The 19,443-nt window shown below is 44.8% G+C and overlaps 1 protein-coding gene across 1 annotated transcript in view; it reads right to left on the bottom strand.

The window, feature by feature from the left end:
- LOC140198469 (uncharacterized) overlaps positions 1–19,443 on the bottom strand; it is a 151,656-nt gene that overhangs the window by 47,578 nt on the left and 84,635 nt on the right. Inside the window, 1 exon segment of the mRNA XM_072259554.1 lies at positions 8,270–8,316. Within this exon segment, the coding sequence (XP_072115655.1) occupies positions 8,270–8,316 (47 nt within the window).

Here is a 19,443-nt window from a genome sequence, read left to right as displayed (position 1 = left end):
ACCTCTTTCCAAAGGCTGGTTTTAGTTTGGTGCCAGATTTCCCGACCTTCTCCTGCTGTGGAACCAGATCCTGAAGTTGTGGATGACCTTCTGGTGAAGGTGAGCACCAGAGACCAGAAACACAGCTCACAAACCTGAGGTGGTGAGGGTGGCAGAGTCACATAACAGCTAGCATAACGCTGCAATCCGCTGGCAGTCAGTGTGTTAATCCCACCACTGTCTGTGAGGAGTTTGTACGCTCATGTGTGACTGCAGGCTTCCTTCAGGTGCTCCAGTTTCCTCCCACAGTCCGCAGACGGACGAGTCAGGGTCAGAAAGTTGTGGCCATGCTACGAGAGCTCCAGAAGCATGGCGACACTTGTGGGCTGCCCCCCACATCCTCAGACTGTGTCGGTCACTGACACAAACAACGTATTTCAAAATGTGTTTCAGTATGACACATAAAGCGGCTCTTATCTTCCCTTGAAACAAGGAATAAAGGCAGAGATGATTTTCTAGACTGAGAGCAAAGGGACTTGAGAGTCCTTGTGCAGAATTCCCTAAAGATTAACTGGGAGGTCGAATCAGTAATAAGGAAGGCAAACGGAATGCCGGCATTCATTTTCAGAGGAACGGATATAAAAGTGAGGATACACTGTAATGCTGAGCCTATATAAAAAATTGGTTCAATGGCACTTGGACTGTGAGCAGTTTTGGGCCCCATGTCTAAGAAATGATGTTGCTGGCATTGGAGAGAGTCCAGAGGAGTTTCTGAAAAATCGTCCAGGGAATGAAAGGTACGATTTGGCAACTCTGGTCCTGTACTCATTGGGCTTCAGAAGAATTAGGGTGGGGCGGGGGAGCGGAGTAGATATCTCATTGAAACTTCTAGAATACTGAAAGGTTGAGATACAGTGAACACCGGGACGATGTTTCCAATAGTGGGAAAGTCGATGTCCAGAGGAATTCACTGCCACTGATGGCTATGGGGGCCAAGCCATTGGGTATATTTTGAATGGAGGGTGGTAGGTTCGCGAGGTTGTCAAACACTACCGGGAAAAGGCAGAAGAATGGGGGTTGAGAGGGTAAGTAAATCAGCCATTATCAAGCTCAAATTCAAGTTTATTGTCATCTGAATGTTCATATATACAAACAAACGAAACAATGTTCCTCTGGACCATGGTGCACCCACAAAACATATATCACATGCAACATATAAACAAAATATTATTGAAAAGAATATATGACCACAAATAAGTTAATAAACTCTAATTCAAAATGCACGTGAAGTGTGCAGCACAGGTAAACAGTAAACAGCTCACTGTCCCAGTACAACACCTTGAGTACTGTATTTGCTATCCTTTCTGATTCTGCATCCCTAATGTTTTGACACTCAGCCTGTTGGCTGCAACCAAGTACCATCACCTGCCTGCCCTTCCTGACAGTCTGACTGCACGCTGTCTTTACTTTTTTACTATCTGTCCTATCCTGAGTCCCTTCACTCTGGTTCCCACCCCACTGCCAGATTAGTTTCAACCCTCCCCAACAGCTCTAACAAACTTGCTCGCGAGAATACTGGCCCCCCTTCGGGAACAGGTCATACCTCCCCCAGGAGGATTCCAATGATCCAAAAACCTAAAGTCCTGCCCCCTGCAGCAGCTTCTCAGCCACGCATTTATCTGCCAAATCATCCTGTTTCCATCCTCACTAGCGCGTGGCACAGGCAGCAATCCAGAAATTACTACCCGAGCAGTTCTGATTCTCAGCTTTCCACCTAGCTCTCTAAATTTTCTTTTCAGGACCTCTTTGCTTTTCCTTCCTATGTCATTGGTACCAATATGTACCAAGACATCTGGCTGCTCCCCCTCCCTCTCCAAAATGTTGTGGACGCGATCTGAGACATCCCTCACCCTGGCACCTGGGAGGCAACATACTATCTGGGTGTCCCGTTCACATCCACAGAATCTCCTGTCTGTTCCCCTCACTATCGAGTCCCCGATCACTACCACTCCCTTCCTCTCGCCCTTTCCCTTCTGCACCACGGAACCATACTCAGTGACTGTAACCCGATCTCCGTGGAATTCCCTTGGAAGGTCATCCCACACAAAAGTATCCAAAGCGGTATACTTGTTTTTGAGGGGAATGGCCACAGGGGTGCTCTGCTCTGACTGCCCATTTCCATTTCTCCTGACAATTACGCAGCTACTGGCCTTCTGCACCTTTGGAGTGATTTCTTCCCTGTAACTTTGATTAGTTATCTCCTCACTCGCCCGTACAAGCCGAACATCACCCAGTTGCTGCTCCAGATCCCTAACACGGTCTTCAAGGAACTGCAGCCGAATGCACTTTACACAGATGTAGTTCCTTGGGAGACTCTAGGTCTCCCAGTTCTCCATCATCTGGCACGAAGAGCACACCACAGCCATTTAAATGGTACAGTAACAGAAAAAAAACAAAAAGGAAACTTTAACAGACGCTTTACCCAGAGCCGAAGCCTCTTTTGAGCCAAAGCCTGTCTCTTCTACTCTCAGTGCTGGCCTACTCCCGACAATAGATGCTCCGCTTATCCCTTCTGTACTTTTATTTAGTTCACAGCGCTCTGTTGACGCCGCTGATCGGCCCCGTACAATGGACAAACACCCACGAAACTCTCATCTGTCTTCTCTATACAACTAAAACTCTCATGCTCTGTTTGTGACCTCCAATTAGCGCAAACGGTGCATTACAGCGGCACTATTTTTGGCTAAATCGAGTTAAAATGCGCGAACTTACAGAATGCAGGCGAGGTTCAGGGTTATAAATTCGTATAAAATTGTTCACTCGCCAAAATCAACAGCCCCGCGTTCACCCGAGAGCCGCTCTCAGCCATGATGGGAACCGCGACTCGACACCACGACGCATGCGCACGGCCAACCTCAGAAGCGACTCACGGTGCTTACAGCAGCGACACCTACCGGAGCAAAAGGGCAGGGCAGCTCTATTTCCAGCGGTCACTTTCTGCTAATCACCACCAGCATGTGCAGGATTGGGACAGGTCTAACTGAGATCCATCAATAAGAGATAATTAAATCTTATTGTAATGACGTACTTCGAGACACCCGTCAAACCCTTTGCTGCAGTCAAAGGACAGCGGTGACTATATCGCATCCATTTCGGAGAGCGCCAACCACATCATCAAGAATAATCAGCATCCTGGAGGCTTTGGTGTTACTGCTTCGTATCTTCTATCCAGCATTAGGGTAAAAAAATATGGTCAACTGAATTATGCCGCGTGGAAAGAGCAGGGGGACAATATGGTCAAGAGATGACGCCAAGCGATGTCGGGATGTGGCAAGGAGAGGGAGAGAACAAGAATCGGATGAGGCCAGGGCTGCATGACTCCAGGATCAAAGAGTCAGGACAAAAAAGATGAGAGAGGAAGAGACAAAGGAGCTGAGAAATGCACCTCTCCAGGATCAGAGACAAAGAACAAACAGCAGAAGAGATGAAGAGACGGGGGATGAAAGGGCTGCATGTTTCCAGAATGACAAAAAACAGGCACAGGAGGAGGAGAGAGGAAGAGACAAAGGAGCTGAGAAATGCACCTCTCCAAGATTAGAAACAAAGAACAAACGGCAGAAGAGATGAAGAGATGGCGGATGAAAGGACTGCACGTCTCCAGAATGACAATAAGAGGCACAAGGATGGCAGATCAAGAAGAAATGATGCCATCAAAAGTGTCCTTCGTTAAATGAGGAGGAGCTATATTTGCCTTGCTACTCGTCATTCTTCTTCAATAAACTGAGTTTTTCTTCTTCAATTTCCAAAGCAAAGTATACCAATAGCATTCAGGAAAATTTGATGTTCATTCTGGTCGCATCAGACTGCACTACCCTTCGCTCAAAGGGTGCCCCAATGGGTCACCTCGTTGTCTAGTTTTAAATAATTGCTGCCGATACCACTTCAAATGGCAGAGCAGACTCGATGGGCTGAATGGCCTAAATCTCTAGATGGTGGATATCCTGAGCAACACACACACAAAATGCTGGAGGAACTCACAATTCAAAGTTAAATTATTATCAATATTAATTTTTGTTCACCATACACTACAGTGAGATTCATTGCCACTACACTGGCATTCACAGTAGATACAAAGAAACATAATAGAATCAATAAAAAGACTATACACAAACAATCAACAGGCAGACAAATAACCAAAATGCATCAGAAGACAAACTGCAATAACAAGAAAAAAACAATTATTATTAATAATAAGAAATTAATATGTGATTAATACTGAGAAAATGAGTTGCAGAATCTTCGAAAGTGAGTCCATAGGTTGTGGAATCAATTTAACTTTGAGATCCATGAAGTTATCCACACTGGTTGAGGAGCCTGATGTTTGAAGGTTAATAAATGTTCCTGAAACTGTACCTGTACCCTCCCCCCACCTTTCTTTATAGGGCCTCTGCCCCTTCCCTCTTCAGTCCTGACAAAGGGTTCCAGCCCGAAACATTAACTGATCATTTCCACAGATGCTGCCCGACCTGTTGAGTTCCTCTGGCGTGTTTTGAGTGTTGCTTTGATCCCAGCATCTGCAGAGTATTTTGTGCTTACGTCATCAGTAATGTATTTTACTTTATACTTTATTGTCGCCAAACAATTGATACCAGAGTGTACAATCATCACAGCGATATTTGATTCTGCTCTTCATGCTCCCTGCAGTACAAATCGATAGTAAATATTAAAATTTTAAATTATAAATCATAAATAGAAAATAGAAAAGGGAAAACATAGGACATAGAACATAGAATAGTACAACACAGTACAGGTCCTTCGGCCCACAATGTCGTGCCGACCCTCAAACCCTGCCTCCCATATAAGCCCCCACTTTAGATTCCTCCATATACCTGTCTAGTAGTCTCTTAAACTTCACTAGTGTATCTGCCTCCACCACTGACTCAGGCAGTGCATTCCATGCACCAACCACTCTCTGAGTAAAAAACCTTCCTCTAATATCCCCCTTGAACTTCCCACCCCTTACCTTAAAGCCATGTCCTCTTGTATTGAGCAGTGGTGCCCTGGGGAAGAGGCGCTGGCTATCCACTCTATCTATTCCTCTTATTATCTTGTACACCTCTATCATGTCTCCTCTCATCCTCCTTCTCTCTGAAGAGTAAAGCCCTAGCTCCCTTAATCTCTGATCATAATGCATACTTTCTAAACCAGGCAGCATCCTGGTAAATCTCCTCTGTACCCTTTCCAATGCTTCCACATCCTTCCTATAGTGAGGTGACCAGAACTGGACACAATACTCCAAGTGTGGCCTAACCAGAGTTTTATAGAGCTGCATCATTACATCGTGACTCTTAAACTCTATCCCTTGACTTATGAGAGCTAACACTCCATAAGCTTTCTTAACTACCCTATCCACCTGTGAGGCAACTTTCAGGGATCTGTGGACATGCACCCCGAGATCCCTCTGCTCCTCCACACTACCAAGTATCCTGTCATTTACTTTGTACTCTGCCTTGGAGTTTGTCCTTCCAAAGTGTACTACCTCACACTTCTCCGGGTTGAACTCCATCTGCCACTTCTCAGCCCACTTCTGCATCCTATCAATGTCTCTCTGCAATCTTTGACAATCCTCTACACTATTTACAACACCACCAACCTTTGTGTCATCTGCAAACTTGCCAACCCACCCTTCTACCCCCACATCTAGGTCGTTAATAAAAATCACGAAAAGATTTTCGATAAGGTAGTTGAAAAAAACCGAGAGGTAGGTCCGGATATTTGGAGGGTACGGCCCAGATCCAGGTCAGCATCCATTCAGCAGTCTTATCACAATTGGAAAGAAGCTGTTCCCAAATCTGGCCGTACAAGTCTTCAAGCTCCTGAGCCTTCTCCCAGAGGGAGGAGGGATGAAAAGTCTGTTGACTGGGTAGGTCAAGGAGAAAAGGCCAAGTTCACTCAAGATATTCTCATAAGACATTCTGTCCAATCGAGGCAACATCCTTGTAAATCCCCTCTGCACTCTCTCTATAGTATCTACATCCATCTGTAGTGAGGTGACCAGAACTGAATACAGAACACAAGTGGAATCTCCACTCCCTTTCCTGAACAGGGAAACGACATTTGCAACCCTCCAATCCTCTGATACTTCTCCCGTCCCTTTCGATGATGCAAAGATTATCACCAGCAGCTCAGCAATCTCCTCCCTCTATTCCCACATCCTCTTTCTTAATGGCTATATGCTTAAGTGTTTCAGTCTACTGTAAGTCATCCTCACAATTGCCAAGGTCCTTTTCCCTGGTGAATACTGAAGCAATGTATTCACTAGTACCTCCTCTACCTCCTCCAACTCCTTGCACATGTTTACACTATCACACCTGATTGGTCCTATTCTCACATGGTTCATTCTCTTGCTTGGTTCATACTTGTAGAATGCCTTGTGGTTTTCCTTAATCCTGCTCACCAAGCTCTTCTCGTGGCAGCTTCTCACTGTCCAAATTTCAATGAACTCCTTCCTGGCAATCATGTAAGTTGCTAGAGCTCCAACAGTACCCAGTTTCTTGAACCTTTCGTAAGCTTTTCTTTTCTTAACTAGATTTTCTACATCCTTTGTACAACAATTTTTTTACTCTACCTCAATGGAACATACCTATCCAGAACACCTAACATTTGTGCTGTGCATTTCCCTGAGAACATCTGCTCCCAATTTATGTGCCCAAGTTTCTGCTTAATAGCACCATATTTCCCTCTTGCCCAATGAAATGTTTTCCCAGAGATTCTGCTTCTATTCCACTCCAGCGTATGGTAAAGGAGATAGGGCTGTGATCACCACCTCCAAAATGTTCTCCCACTGAGAGAACTGACACCTGACCGGGTTCCTTTCCCAATACCAGATCAAGTACAGCCTCTCCTCTAGTTGGCTATCTACATATTGCATCAAGGAACCTTCCTGAGCACACCTGACAAACTGCACCACATCTAAACCCCTTGGTTGAAGGAGATGCAAGTCAATATTAGAAAAGTTAAAATCACCCATCATAACAACGCGATTATTATTGCACCGTTCCATAATTTTCCTCCCTGTCTGCTCCTCGATGTCTCTGTTACAATTGGGGGGGGGGGGTTATAAAAAACACCCTGTAGAGTTATTGCCCCCTTCCTGTTTCTGACCTTCATCCACAATACTTAATAGACAATCCCTCCATGACTTCCTCCTTTTCCGCAGCCGTGATACTATCTCTGATTAGCAATGCCATTCTCCCACCTCTTTTTGCCTCCCTTTCTGTTCTTTTTGAAACATCTAAAGCCTAGCACACTCAGAAGCCACTCCTGCTCCTGAGACATCCAAGTCTCTGTAATGGCCACAATGGCATAGTTCCACATATTGATCCATGCTCTAAGTTCATCTGTCTTGTTTATCGCACCCCTTGCATTAAATTAGACATATCTCAATCCATCTGGCTGAGTACATCTTTGCTCTGTCATCGGTCTGTCCTTCCTCACAGACTCCCTACAGACTGTCTCTACTTGTGTGCCAACCACCCCATCCTCTGCCTCTTCCCTTCAGTTCCCAATCCTCTGCAAATCTAGGTTAAACCCACACTAATAGCATTAGAAAACCTCCCCTGCAGGATATTGGTCCCCCTCCAGTTCAAGTGCAACCTGTCCCACTTGTACAGGTCACCCCTTCGTCAGAAATTGTTCCAATGATCCAAGAACTTGAAGCCCTGCCTCCTGCAACATCTCCTCAGCTACTCATTCGTCTGTGCTATCTTCTTGTACTAGCTCGATGCACCGGGAGTAATCACCTTGGAAGCTCTGCTCTTTAGCATCTTTCCTATCTCCCTCAACTAATTGCATAGGACCTTTACCCCTCTTCAGCCTCAGTCATTGGTACCTAAATGTACTATGACCTCTGGCTTCTCAACTCTCCCTTTCAAGAATATTCTGCAACTGCTCTGAGACATACTCGACCTTAGCACCCAGGAGGCAACACACTATCCTGGTGTCTCTTTTGCCGCTGCAGAATCTCCAATCTGTCCCCATGACTATTGCTCTGTTTGACTTCACCCTGCCCTCCTGATTCTCAAAGCTGACCACTGTGCTATTGGTCTGGCTGCTGCTGCCTTGCCCAGATAGGTCCTCCCCCTCAGCAGTATCCAAAGGAGGAATGGTCACAGGGAGACCCTGCACTGACTGCTTTCCCCCTTTACCTCTCTAGGTTTTCACCCATCTACTCCCTGAATTTTGTACTCTGGGTGTAACCACCTGCTCAAAAGTCTTATCTATCAATTGCTCTGCCTCCCGGATGTTCCTTAGTTCATCGGACTCCAGCTCCAGCTCCTTAATGTGGTCTTTCAGGAGCTGGAGTTGGCTGCACTTCCTGCAAGTGTAGTCCTCAGGGAGACAATCAGGTGCCATGGATTCCCACATCCCACAGGAGGTACATTCCACTGCCATATCTGCCATCCACCCTGCAGTGTACTATGGGCAACCAAGACCAAATCGGCAATAACAAAAGGAAAAACCTACCCTTCCTAACTGTTTCTTTGGCCTCAGCCTCTTCTCGTCGAAGCCTCTTGAGTCAAAGTCTCTAAGTTCCCACTCTGACATGAGCCCCCATTCCGATGATGGCCGCTCCTCTAGACCCTATCTTTCTTTTATGGTTGAAGAGATAAGAAAAATCCCACACAAGGAGAAATAACTCAACGTGTTTGGTGGTGCTCACCCTGCCTTCCACTGGAGTGGGAGTGTCCAATTTTTTGAGAAGCCCAGGTAAACGGAAAAGATCCCAGCCCCTCTCCCAATTGCAACCTCGCAAACGATCCGCCACCGTCGACCACTTCAACACAGAACGGAAAATTTTGGTTGTTTGCAGCTTGTTATGCATGACCAAACAAGATTCTGCAGATACTAGAAATCCAGAGTAACACTCACAAAATGCTGGAAAGGATCAGCAGGTCAGGCAGCATCTATGCAGACAAACAAAGAGTCGACTTGTCCGAGACTCTTCATGTAGATTCCAGATTCTGTATTCTGCTCCATAGATGCTGCCTGATCTTGTTATTCATGCACAGGCTGGTTGTTGTGTACGTGTCCAAATGTCTTTTAACTAGAACACACAACATTGAGCGGTGATTTGAAATGAGAGCTTTGCGGGCATTCGTCAATTGTGCGAGGCCTATCAGTGGCGACAACTAAGCCTAACGAACTAAATAAAAGTACAGAAGGGATAAGTGAAGAAACCCTTGTCAGGGCGGCCAGTGGCGAGAGTAGAAGTGACAGGTTTCTGATATTTTCTTTGCATTTTTTTTGAGGAATGGAGAGCATGCTGGTAGGGTTAGTATTTTACTCTGGGTATCAGATGTGGGAGTTCTGAGAATCTTCTAGTCTCCCACATGGCCACATCTGCGCCAAGTGCACCGAGATGCAGCTCCTGAGAGACCGTGTTAGGGATCTGGAGCTGTGGCTCGATGACCGACAGCTTATTAGGGAGAGTGAATGGGAGACAGAGAGGAGCTACAGGGAGTCAGTCACCCCTAGACTGCAGGAGTTACATAAGTCAGGGAAGCGAGGGAAAGAGCTCAGATGGTAGAGAGCACCCCTGTGGCCACCCCCTTCAGAAATCGTTATCTCGTTTTGGATGCGGTTGAGGGGGATGACCTGACAGAGGATGACCACGGCGATCGGGTCTCTGGCACTCAGCCTGGGTCCATGATGCAGAAGGGAAAGGGGAAGATAAGGAATACCGGAGTCATAGGGGATTCCATAGTGGGGGGAACAGACAGGAGATTAGAAACATAGAAAACCTACAGCACAATACAAGCCCTTCGGTCCACAAATTTGTGTTGAATATGTCCCTACCTTAGAAATTACTAGTCTAACGCACAGCCCTCTATTTTTCTGAGCAGCGTGTACCTATCCAAAAGTCTCTTAAAAGACCCTATCATATCCGCCTCCACCTTCATTGCCAGCAGCCCATTCCACGCACTCATCCCTCTCTGCATAAGAAACTTACCCCTGACCTACGCCCAAGCACCTTAAACCAGTGCCCTCTTGTGGCAGCTATTTCAGCCCTGGGAAAAAGCCTCTGACTATCCACACGACCAATGCATTTCATCATCTTATACACCTCTATCAGGTCACCTCTCATCCTCCGTCACTCCAAGGAGAAAAGGCTGAGCTCACTCAACCTGTTTCATAAGGCATGCTCCCCAATCCAGGCAACATCCTTGTAAATCTCCTCTGCACCCTTTCTATGTCAGCCTGATAGAGATACCCGCATGGTGTGTTGCCTCCCAGGTGCTAGGGTACAGGATTTCTCGGATTGGGTGCAGAGAATTCTGAAGGGAGAGGGTGAACAACCAGAAGTCTTGGTACATGTTGGTACCAATGACATAGGTAGAAAAAGGGAGGGGGTCCTGAAGAGAGAATTCAGGGAGTTAGGTAGGAAGCTGAAAAGAGGACCTCTAGGATAGTAATCACAGGATTGCTGCCTGTGCCACGTGCTAGCAAGTGTAAGAATAGCATGATCAGGCATATTAACGTCTGACTGAGTGGCTGGTGTCAGAGGAAGGACTTCAGATTCCCGGATCACTGGGGCCTCTTCTGGGGCAGGTATGACCTGTACAATTAGGATCCGATATCCTAGCAGGCACATTTCATAGAGCTGTTTGGGAGGGTTTAAACTAATTTGGCAGGGGGGTGGGAACCGGAGTGATAGGGCTGATGAAGGGAAAACAGAAATAAATCAAAGATAGTGTGCAACAGAGATGATAGAAAGGACAGGCAGGAGATGAGGCTTAATCAAAGCCAGTGGCATGAGTTACAGGGCAATTGAGACATAGTGCAGTTAAAACAGAAAGCAACACACACTGGACTGAGAGAGCTGTCTTTCAATGCATGTAGCATGAGAAATAAAATGGACAATCTAGAAATTCAGCTGCAGATTGGCAAGTATGACGTTGTGGCCATCTCTGAGACTTGGCTAAAGGATGGCTGCCATTCGGGGTGGAATGTCCAAGGAGATACAGTGTATTAGAAAGATAGGTTAGTTAGCAGAGGGGATGGTGGGGCTCTGTGTATAAGAAATAATATTAAGTCATTGGAAAGAGATGACATAGGATTAGAAGGTGTAGAGTCTCTATGGGTTGAGTTAAGAAATAGCAAGGGTAAAAGGACCCGAATCGCAGTTGTATACAGGAACAGCAGCTGGGATGTGAATTACAAATTACAGCAGGAGATAGAAAAGACGTGTCAGAAAGGCAATGTCATGATAATTGTTGGGGATTTTAACATGAAAGTGGATTGGGAAAACCAGGCCAGTACTGGACATCAAGAGAGAGAATTTGTCGAAGCTGTAAGGGATGGCTTTTTAGAACAGCTTGTTGTTGAGCCTGCTAGGGGATCAGCTGTGCTGGAATGATCCGGAGGTGATAAGAGAGGTTAAGGTTAAGGAACCCTTAGGGAACAGTGATCACAATATGATCAGTTCACATTGAAATTTGAGAGGGAAAAATAGAATCTAATGTGTCGGTATTTCAGTGGACTAAAGGACATTACAATGGCACGAGAGTGGAACTGGCTGAAGTTGAGTGGAAAGGGACATCTGTAGGAAGGACAGCAGAGCAGCAATGGCTGGAGTTTCTGCAAAAAATGAGGCAAGTGCCAGACAGATATATTCCAAAAAAGAAGAAATTTTCAAAGGGAAGAAGGACACTAATGTGGCCGACAAGTGAAGTCAGAGCCAAAGTAAAAGCAAAAGAGAGGGCATACAAGGAAGCCAGAGCTAGAGGGAAGATAAAAGATTGGGGAGCTTTTAAAAACTTACAGAAGGAAGCTGAGAAGGTCATCAGGAAAGGAAAGGTGAATTATGAGAGGAAGCTGCCGACTAATATCAAAGAAGATTCTGAAAGCTTTTTAAAGTATATAAAGGGTAAAGGAGACTCAAGGGTAGTTATAGGACCATTACAAAATAACGCTGGAGATATTGTAACGAGAGATGCAGAGATGGTGGAGGAACAAAATGCGAAAGAAAAATATAAAAAAGTTCAGCTCTATCTGTCAAGTGTACGTGACATGTGGAAACATTCAGTGAAAGGTGTTGTTTTGTATCAATGACCTACACAGTCTGTCTGAGGATTGTGCTGGGATCAGCCTGCACGTGTTGCCACAATCTGGCACTAAAATAGCATGTCCAAACCTCAACCGTACATCTCTGGGTAGCCTCCAACCAGAACATCGATTTCTCTAATGGTCCACTCTCCTTTCCCATCAGAATCTTTGTTCTTTATCCGTTGTCAGGAGGAAATTAGACTGCACTCCTATTTCGTTTTGAATCAGATGCTGGAAGAACCAAAACAAAACTGAAAATACTTGAAATCTGCAGCAGGACAGGCAACATTTGAATCAATTCCTGGACATCAACATGGAATGCAAACTCTATTCCTCTCTCCACAGATCCTGACTGACCTGTTGTGATTCTCATGCATCTCCTCGGTATAAGATGGGTCTAAGACTGAAGATACAGTTATAGAATAGGCAGTTAGAGCAGAGTACCCCTGTGGCCATTCCCGTCAAAAACAAGAATACTGCTTTGGATACTTTTGTGGGGGAAGACATCCCGGGTGAAGGCCACAGCGACCGGGTTACAGTCACTGAGTATGGTTCCATGGTGCAGAAGGGAATGAGAGAGAAGAAGGGAGTGGTAGCGATAGGGGACTCAACAGTGAGGGGAATAGGCAGGAGATTCTGTGGACGTGAACGGGACACCCGGATGGTAGGTTGCCTCCCAGGAGCCAGGGTCGGGGATGTCATATATCGACATTTTGGAGAGGGAGGGGGACACAACATTTTGGAGAGGGTGGGGGAGCAGCCAGATGTCTTGGTACATATAGGTACCAATGACCTAGGAAGGAAAAGCAATGTGGTCTTGAAAAGAGAATTTAGAGAGCTAGGAACAAAGCTGAGAAGCAGGACTGCCCAAGTAGTAATTTCCGGACTGCTGCCTGTGCCATGCACCAGTGAGGGTTGAAACAGGATGATTTAGCAGAAAAATGCTTGGCTGAGAAGCTGGTGGAGGGGGCAGGGTTTCAGGTTCTTGGATCATTGGATCCTCCTGGGGGAGGTATGACATGTTCAAAAGTGACAGGTTGCACCTGAACCCGAGAGGGACCAATATTCTTGTGGGCAGGTTTGTTAGAGCTATTGGGGAGGGTTTAAACTAATTTAGCGGGGGTTTGGGGGGTGCGAACTGAGGTGAAGGGACTCAGGATAGGACAGATGTTAAAAAAGTAAAGATTGCGTGCAGTCAGACAGTCAGGAAGGGCAGACAGGTGATGGAACTTAGTTGCAGCCAACACGCTGACTATCAAATCACTCGGGATGCAGAATCAGAAAGAATAGCAAATATGGTACTCAAGGTGTTGTAACTAATTGTGCATGGTATAAGAAACTAAGTGGATGATCTTGTTGCAATATTACAGATTGCCAGGTATGATGTTGTGGCCACACTGAATCGTGGCTGAAGGATGCTTTTAGTTGGGAGCTGAATGTCCAAGGTTACATGTTATATCAGAGGTGTAGGAAGGTATGCAGAGGGGTTGGTGTGGCTCTACTGGTAAGTAATGGCATCAAATCATTAGAAAGATATGACATAGGATCAGAAGGTGTTGAATCCTTCTGGGTTGAGTTAAGAAACTGAAAGGGTAAAAGGACGTTGATGGCAGTTATATACAGGTTTTCCAATAGTGGCTGGGAGGTGGAACACAGGTTACAACAAGAAATAGAAAAGGCAAGTCAAAAGAACATGTAGGTCGATCAGGAAAATCAGGTTGGATCTTAAGAGAGTGAGTTGATGAAGGCTTAAGAAATGGCTTTTTAGAGCAGTTTGTCATAGGGTGTACTAGGGGATCAGCTGTACTGGACTGGGTGTAATGTAATGAACCGGAGACGATTAGGGATCTTAATGTAAAGAGTAAAAGACAGGTGAGAGTAGATATAGGACCAATAGAAAATGATGCTGGAGAAATTGTAATGGGAGATAAGGAGATGGCGGAGGAACTGAACGAGTATTTTGCATCAGTCTTCACTGAGGAAGACATCAGCAGTATACCGGACACTCAAGGGTGGCAGGGAAGAGAAGTGTGCGCAGTCACAATTACAACAGAGAAAGTACTCAGGAAGCTGAATCGTCTAAAGGTAGATAAATCTCCCGGACCAGATGGAATGCACCCGCATGTTCTGAAGGAAGTAGCTGTGGAGATTGCGGAGGCATTAGCGATGATCTTTCAAAAGTCGATAGATTCTGGCATGGTTCTGGAGGACTGTAAGATTGCAAATGTCACTCCGCTATTTAAGAAGGGGGCAAGGAAGCAAAAAGAAAATTATAGACGCGTTAGCTTGACATCGGTGGTTGGGAAGTTGTTGGAGTCGATTGTCAAGGATGAGGTTACAGAGTACCTGGAGGCATATGACAAGATAAGCAGAACTCAGCACGGATTCCTTAAAGGAAAATCCTGCCTGACAAACCTATTACAATTTTTTGAGGAAATTACCAGTAGGCTAGACAAGGGAGATGCAGTGGATGTTGTATATTTGGATTTTCAGAAGGCCTTTGACAACGTGCCACACATGAGGCTAATTAACAAGATAAGAGCCCATGGAATTATGGGAAAGTTACATACGTGGATACAGCATTGGCTAATTGGCAGGAAACAGAGAGTGGGAATAAAGGGATCCTATTCTGGTTGGCTGCCGGTTACCAGTGGTGTTCCACAGGGGTCCGTGTTGGGGCTGCTTCTTTTTACATTGTACATCAATGATTTGGATTATGGAATAGATGGCTTTGTGGCTAAGTTTGCTGACGATACGAAGATAGGTGGAGGAGCCAGTAGTGCTGAGTAAACGGAGAGTCTGCAGACAGACTTGGATAGATTGGAAGAATGGGCAGAGAAGTGGGAAATGAAGTACAGTGTTGGAAAGTGTATGGTTATCCACTTTGGCAGAAGTAATAAATGGGCAGACTATTATTTAAATGGGGAACGAATTCAAAGTTCTGAGATGCAACGGGACTTGGGAGTCCTCGTACAGGATACCCTTAAGGTTAACCTCCAGTTTGAGTCGGTAGTGAAGAAGGCGAATGCAATGTTGGCATTCATTTCTAGAGGAATAGAGTATAGGAGCAGGGATGTGATGTTGAGGCTCTATAAGGCGCTGGTGAGACCTCACTTGGAGTACTGTGGGCAGTTTTGGTCTCCTTATTTAAGAAAGGATGTGCTGACATTGGAGAGGGTACAGAGAATATTCACTAGAAGGATTCCGGGAATGAGAGGATTAACATATGAGGAACGTTTGTCTGCTCTTGGACTGTATTCCTTGGAGTTTAGAAGAATGAGGGGATGCCTTATAGAAACATTTCTAACGTTGAAAGGCATGGACAGACTGGATGTGGCAAAGTTGTTTCCCATGATGGGGGAGTCTAGTACGAGAGGGCATGACTTAAGGATTGAAGGGCGCCCATTCAGAACAGAAATGCGAAGAAATTTTTTTTAGTCAGAGGGTGGTGAATCTATCGAACTTGTTGCCACGGGCAGCAGTGGAGGCCAAGTCATTGGGTGTATTTAAGGCAGAAATTGATAGGTATCTGAGTAGACAGGGCATCAAGGGTTATGGTGAGAAGGCGGTGGAATGGGACTAAATGGGAGAATGGATCAGCTCATGATAGAATGGCGGAGCAGACTCGATGGGCCGAATGGCCGACTTCTGCTCCTTTCTCTTATGGTCTTATGGTCTTAAGGTAAAAGAACCCTTCGGAACCAGTGATCACAATATGATTGAGTTTAACTTATTATTTGATAGGGAGACAGTAAAGTCAGATGTAGCAGTATCTGAGTGGAGTAGGGGAAATTTCAGTGGTAATTGTAATGAAAGATGAGTTGGCCAAAGGAAATTGGAAGGAACTGCTGGCAGGGATGTCAACAGAGCAGCAATGGCGTGCATTTCTGGGAAAAATTAGGAAGGTGCAGGGCACGTATATTCCAAAAATGAAGAACTACTCAAATGGTAATTTAGTACAACTGTGGCTGACAAGGGAAGTCAAAGCTATTGTAAAAGCAAAAGAAAGAGCAGACAATAAAGCAAAAATTAGTGGGAATGTAGAGAATTGGGAAGTTTTAAAAAACCTACAATGAGCAACTAAAAAAACGTGGTAAAGGAAAAGATGACATTATGAAAGCAAGCTAGCAAATAATGTCAAAGTAGATAGGAAAAGTTTTTAGAAGTATGTTAAAAATGAAAGAAAAATAAGAGTGGATACAGAACCGCGAGAAACTGAGGCAGGAGGAATAATAATAGGGGTCAAGGAGATGGCTGATGAACTGAGTATTTTGCGCCAGTCTTCACTGGAAGCAGTTACTGTTACAAGAGAGAAGGTGCTCAAAAAGCTGAAAGACCTAAAGGTATATAAATCACCCAGACCAGAGAAACTGCACCCTAGGGTTCTGAAAGAGTTAGGTTAGAAGTTGTGGTGGCTCTAGAAATGATCTTTCAAAAATCATTGGACTCTTGCATAGTGATAGAGGACGGGAAAATTGCAAATGTCACTCCACTCTTGATGAAAGGAGTAAGGCAGCGGAAAGGAAATTGTAGACCAGTTAGCCTGACCTCAGTGGTTGAGAAGTAGTTAGAATCAATTTTTAAGGACGAGGTGATGGAGTACCTGGTAACACAGGACAAGATAGTACAAAGTCAGCATGGTTTCCTGCCTGACAAACCTGTTGGAATTATTTGAGGCGATTACAAGTAGGATAGATAAAGGGATACAGTGAATGTTGGACTTTCAGAAGGCCTTTGACAAGGTGCCACACAAGAGGCTGCTTACCATGTTAGAACCCATGGTATTACAGGAAAGTTACTAACATGGTTAGAGCACTGGCTGATTGGTAGGAGGCAGGAAGTGGGAATAAATGAATCATTTTCTGGTTGGCTGTCAGTGACTAGTGGTGTTCCGCAGGGGTCGGTGTTGGGACCACTTCTTTTTATGCTGTATATAAATGATTTAGATGATTAAATAGATTAGGAGAATGGGCAAGAAAATGTCAAATGAAATACAATGTTGGAAAATGCATGGTCATGCACTTTGGTAGTAGAAATACATGAGCGAACTATTGTGTAAATGGGGAAAAAAAATCCAAAAATCTGAGATGCAAAGGGACTGAAGATTAATCTGCAGGTTGAGTTGGTGGTAAGGAAGGCAAATGCCATGTTAGCATTCATTTCAAGAGGTCTAGAATACAAGAGCAGGGATGTGATGCTGAGAATTTAGAAGGCACCAGTGAGGCCTCACCTTCAATTCTGTGACCAGTTTTGGGCCCCTCATCTTAGAAAAGATGTGCTAGCATTGGAGGGGTCCAGAGGTGGAGAGGAGGTTCACAAGTACGGGGGGGTGGGTGGTCTCATTGAAACAATTCGAATGTTGAAAGGCCTAGACAGAGTAGATGTGGAGGGGATGTTTCCCATGTTGGGAGAGTCTAGGACAAGAGGGCACAGCCTCAGGATAGAAGGGCATCCTTTCAAAACAGACATGCGGAGAAATTTCTTTAGCCAGAGGGTTGTGAATTTGTGGAACTTGTTGCCACATGCAGCTGTGGAGGCTGGGTCGCTGGGTGTAATGCACAGATTGATAGGCTTTTGATTGGACATGGTATCAAAGGGAGAAGGCCGGGAGCTGGGGTTGAGGAGGAGAAAGAAAAGGATCAGCCATGATTGAATGGCGGAGCAGACTCGATGGGCCAAATAGCCCAATTCTACTCCTATGTCATGGTCTATCTGATTCAAAGCAGAGATCCTGACTCTATTTGTCTCATAACAGCTCCTCATGTTCTGCCTGGGCAGCCTGCAACATGACGGCATAAACATTGAATTCTCAAACTTCTGGTGGTCACTCCCTCTGTCACTGTTTGCGGCGCTGGAGGTTCATGGCAGGGAGAGTTTCTCCCTTCTACCGTCTGCGTGAGATAATGGGCTATCAGGACTTTGAGACTTTTTTTTTACCATGCCCATGGTCTGCTCTTTATCAAATTATGATATTGCTTTGCACTGTTGTAACTATATGTTATAATTATGTGGTTTTTGTCAGCTTAAGTCTTGGTCTGCCCTGTGTTTCTGTGATACTGGAGGAAGATTGTATCATTTCTTAACGCATGTATTTCTAAATGACAATAAATGAGGACATAATCTAAATTCCTCATAATCCTCTAAAGTCCTCATAATCTAAATAAATCTAAATCTAAATAAACCTTGTTCCCAGAGATTTTTAATTTTGCCTAAAGGAACGTTTCTCATTCCCAGCAACATACCGTAAATATTAGATATTGATCCATTATGAAAAGGTTTCACATTAAAAATTACATCAACTTCATCATGGACAAGGATAGATCTGGTCCTAGGGTTGAGGTTCTGAACTGGAAGAAGGCCAAATTTGAAGAAATGAGAAAGGATCTAAAAAGCATGGATTGGGACAGGTTGTTCTCCAGCAAGGATGTGATCGGTAGGTGGGAAGCCTTCAAAGGAGAAATTTTGAGAGTGCAGAGTTTGTATGTTCCTGTCAGGATTAAAGGCAAAGTGAATAGGAATAAGGAACCTTGGTTCTCAAGGGATATAGCAACTCTGATAAAGAAGAAGAGGGAGTTGTATGACATGTATAGGAAGCAGGGAGTAAATAAGGTTCTTGAGGAGTATAAGAAGTGCAAGAAAATACTTAAGAAAGAAATCAGGAGGGCTAAAAGAAGACATGAGGTTGCCTTGGCAGTCAAAGTGAAGGATAATCCAAAGAGCTTTTACAGGTAAATTAAGAGCAAAAGGATTGTAAGGGATAAAATTGGTCCTCTTGAAGATCAGAGTGGTCGGCTATGTGCGGAACCTAAGGAAATGGGGGAGATCTTAAATAGGTTTTTTGCATCTGTATTTACTAAGGAAACTGGCATGAAGTCTATGGAATTAAGGGAATCAAGTAGTGAGATCATGGAAACTGTACAGATTGAAAAGGAGGAGGTGCTTGCTGTCTTGAGGAAAATTAAAGTGCATAAATCCCCGGGACCTGACAGGGTGTTCCCTCGGACCTTGAAGGAGACTAGTGTTGAAATTGCAGGGGCCCTGGCAGAAATATTTAAAATGTCGCTGTCTACAGGTGAGGTGCCGGAGGATTGGAGAGTGGCTCATGTTGTTTCGTTGTTTAAAAAAGGATCGAAAAGTAATCTGGGAAATTATAGGCTGGTAAGTTTAACGTCGGTAGTAGGTAAGGTATTGGAGGGAGTACTAAGAGACAGAATCTACAAGCATTTGGATAGACAGGGACTTATTAGGGAGAGTCAACATGGCTTTGTGCATGGTAGGTCATGTTTGACCAATCTATTGGAGTTTTTCGAGGAGGTTACCAGGAAAGTGGATGAAGGGAAGGCAGTGGATATTGTC

Source organism: Mobula birostris, chromosome 5 (genome assembly GCF_030028105.1).
Source record: "Mobula birostris isolate sMobBir1 chromosome 5, sMobBir1.hap1, whole genome shotgun sequence".
Taxonomy (NCBI): Eukaryota; Metazoa; Chordata; class Chondrichthyes; order Myliobatiformes; family Myliobatidae; genus Mobula; species Mobula birostris.
This window is presented reverse-complemented; position numbering and strand designations above follow the sequence as displayed.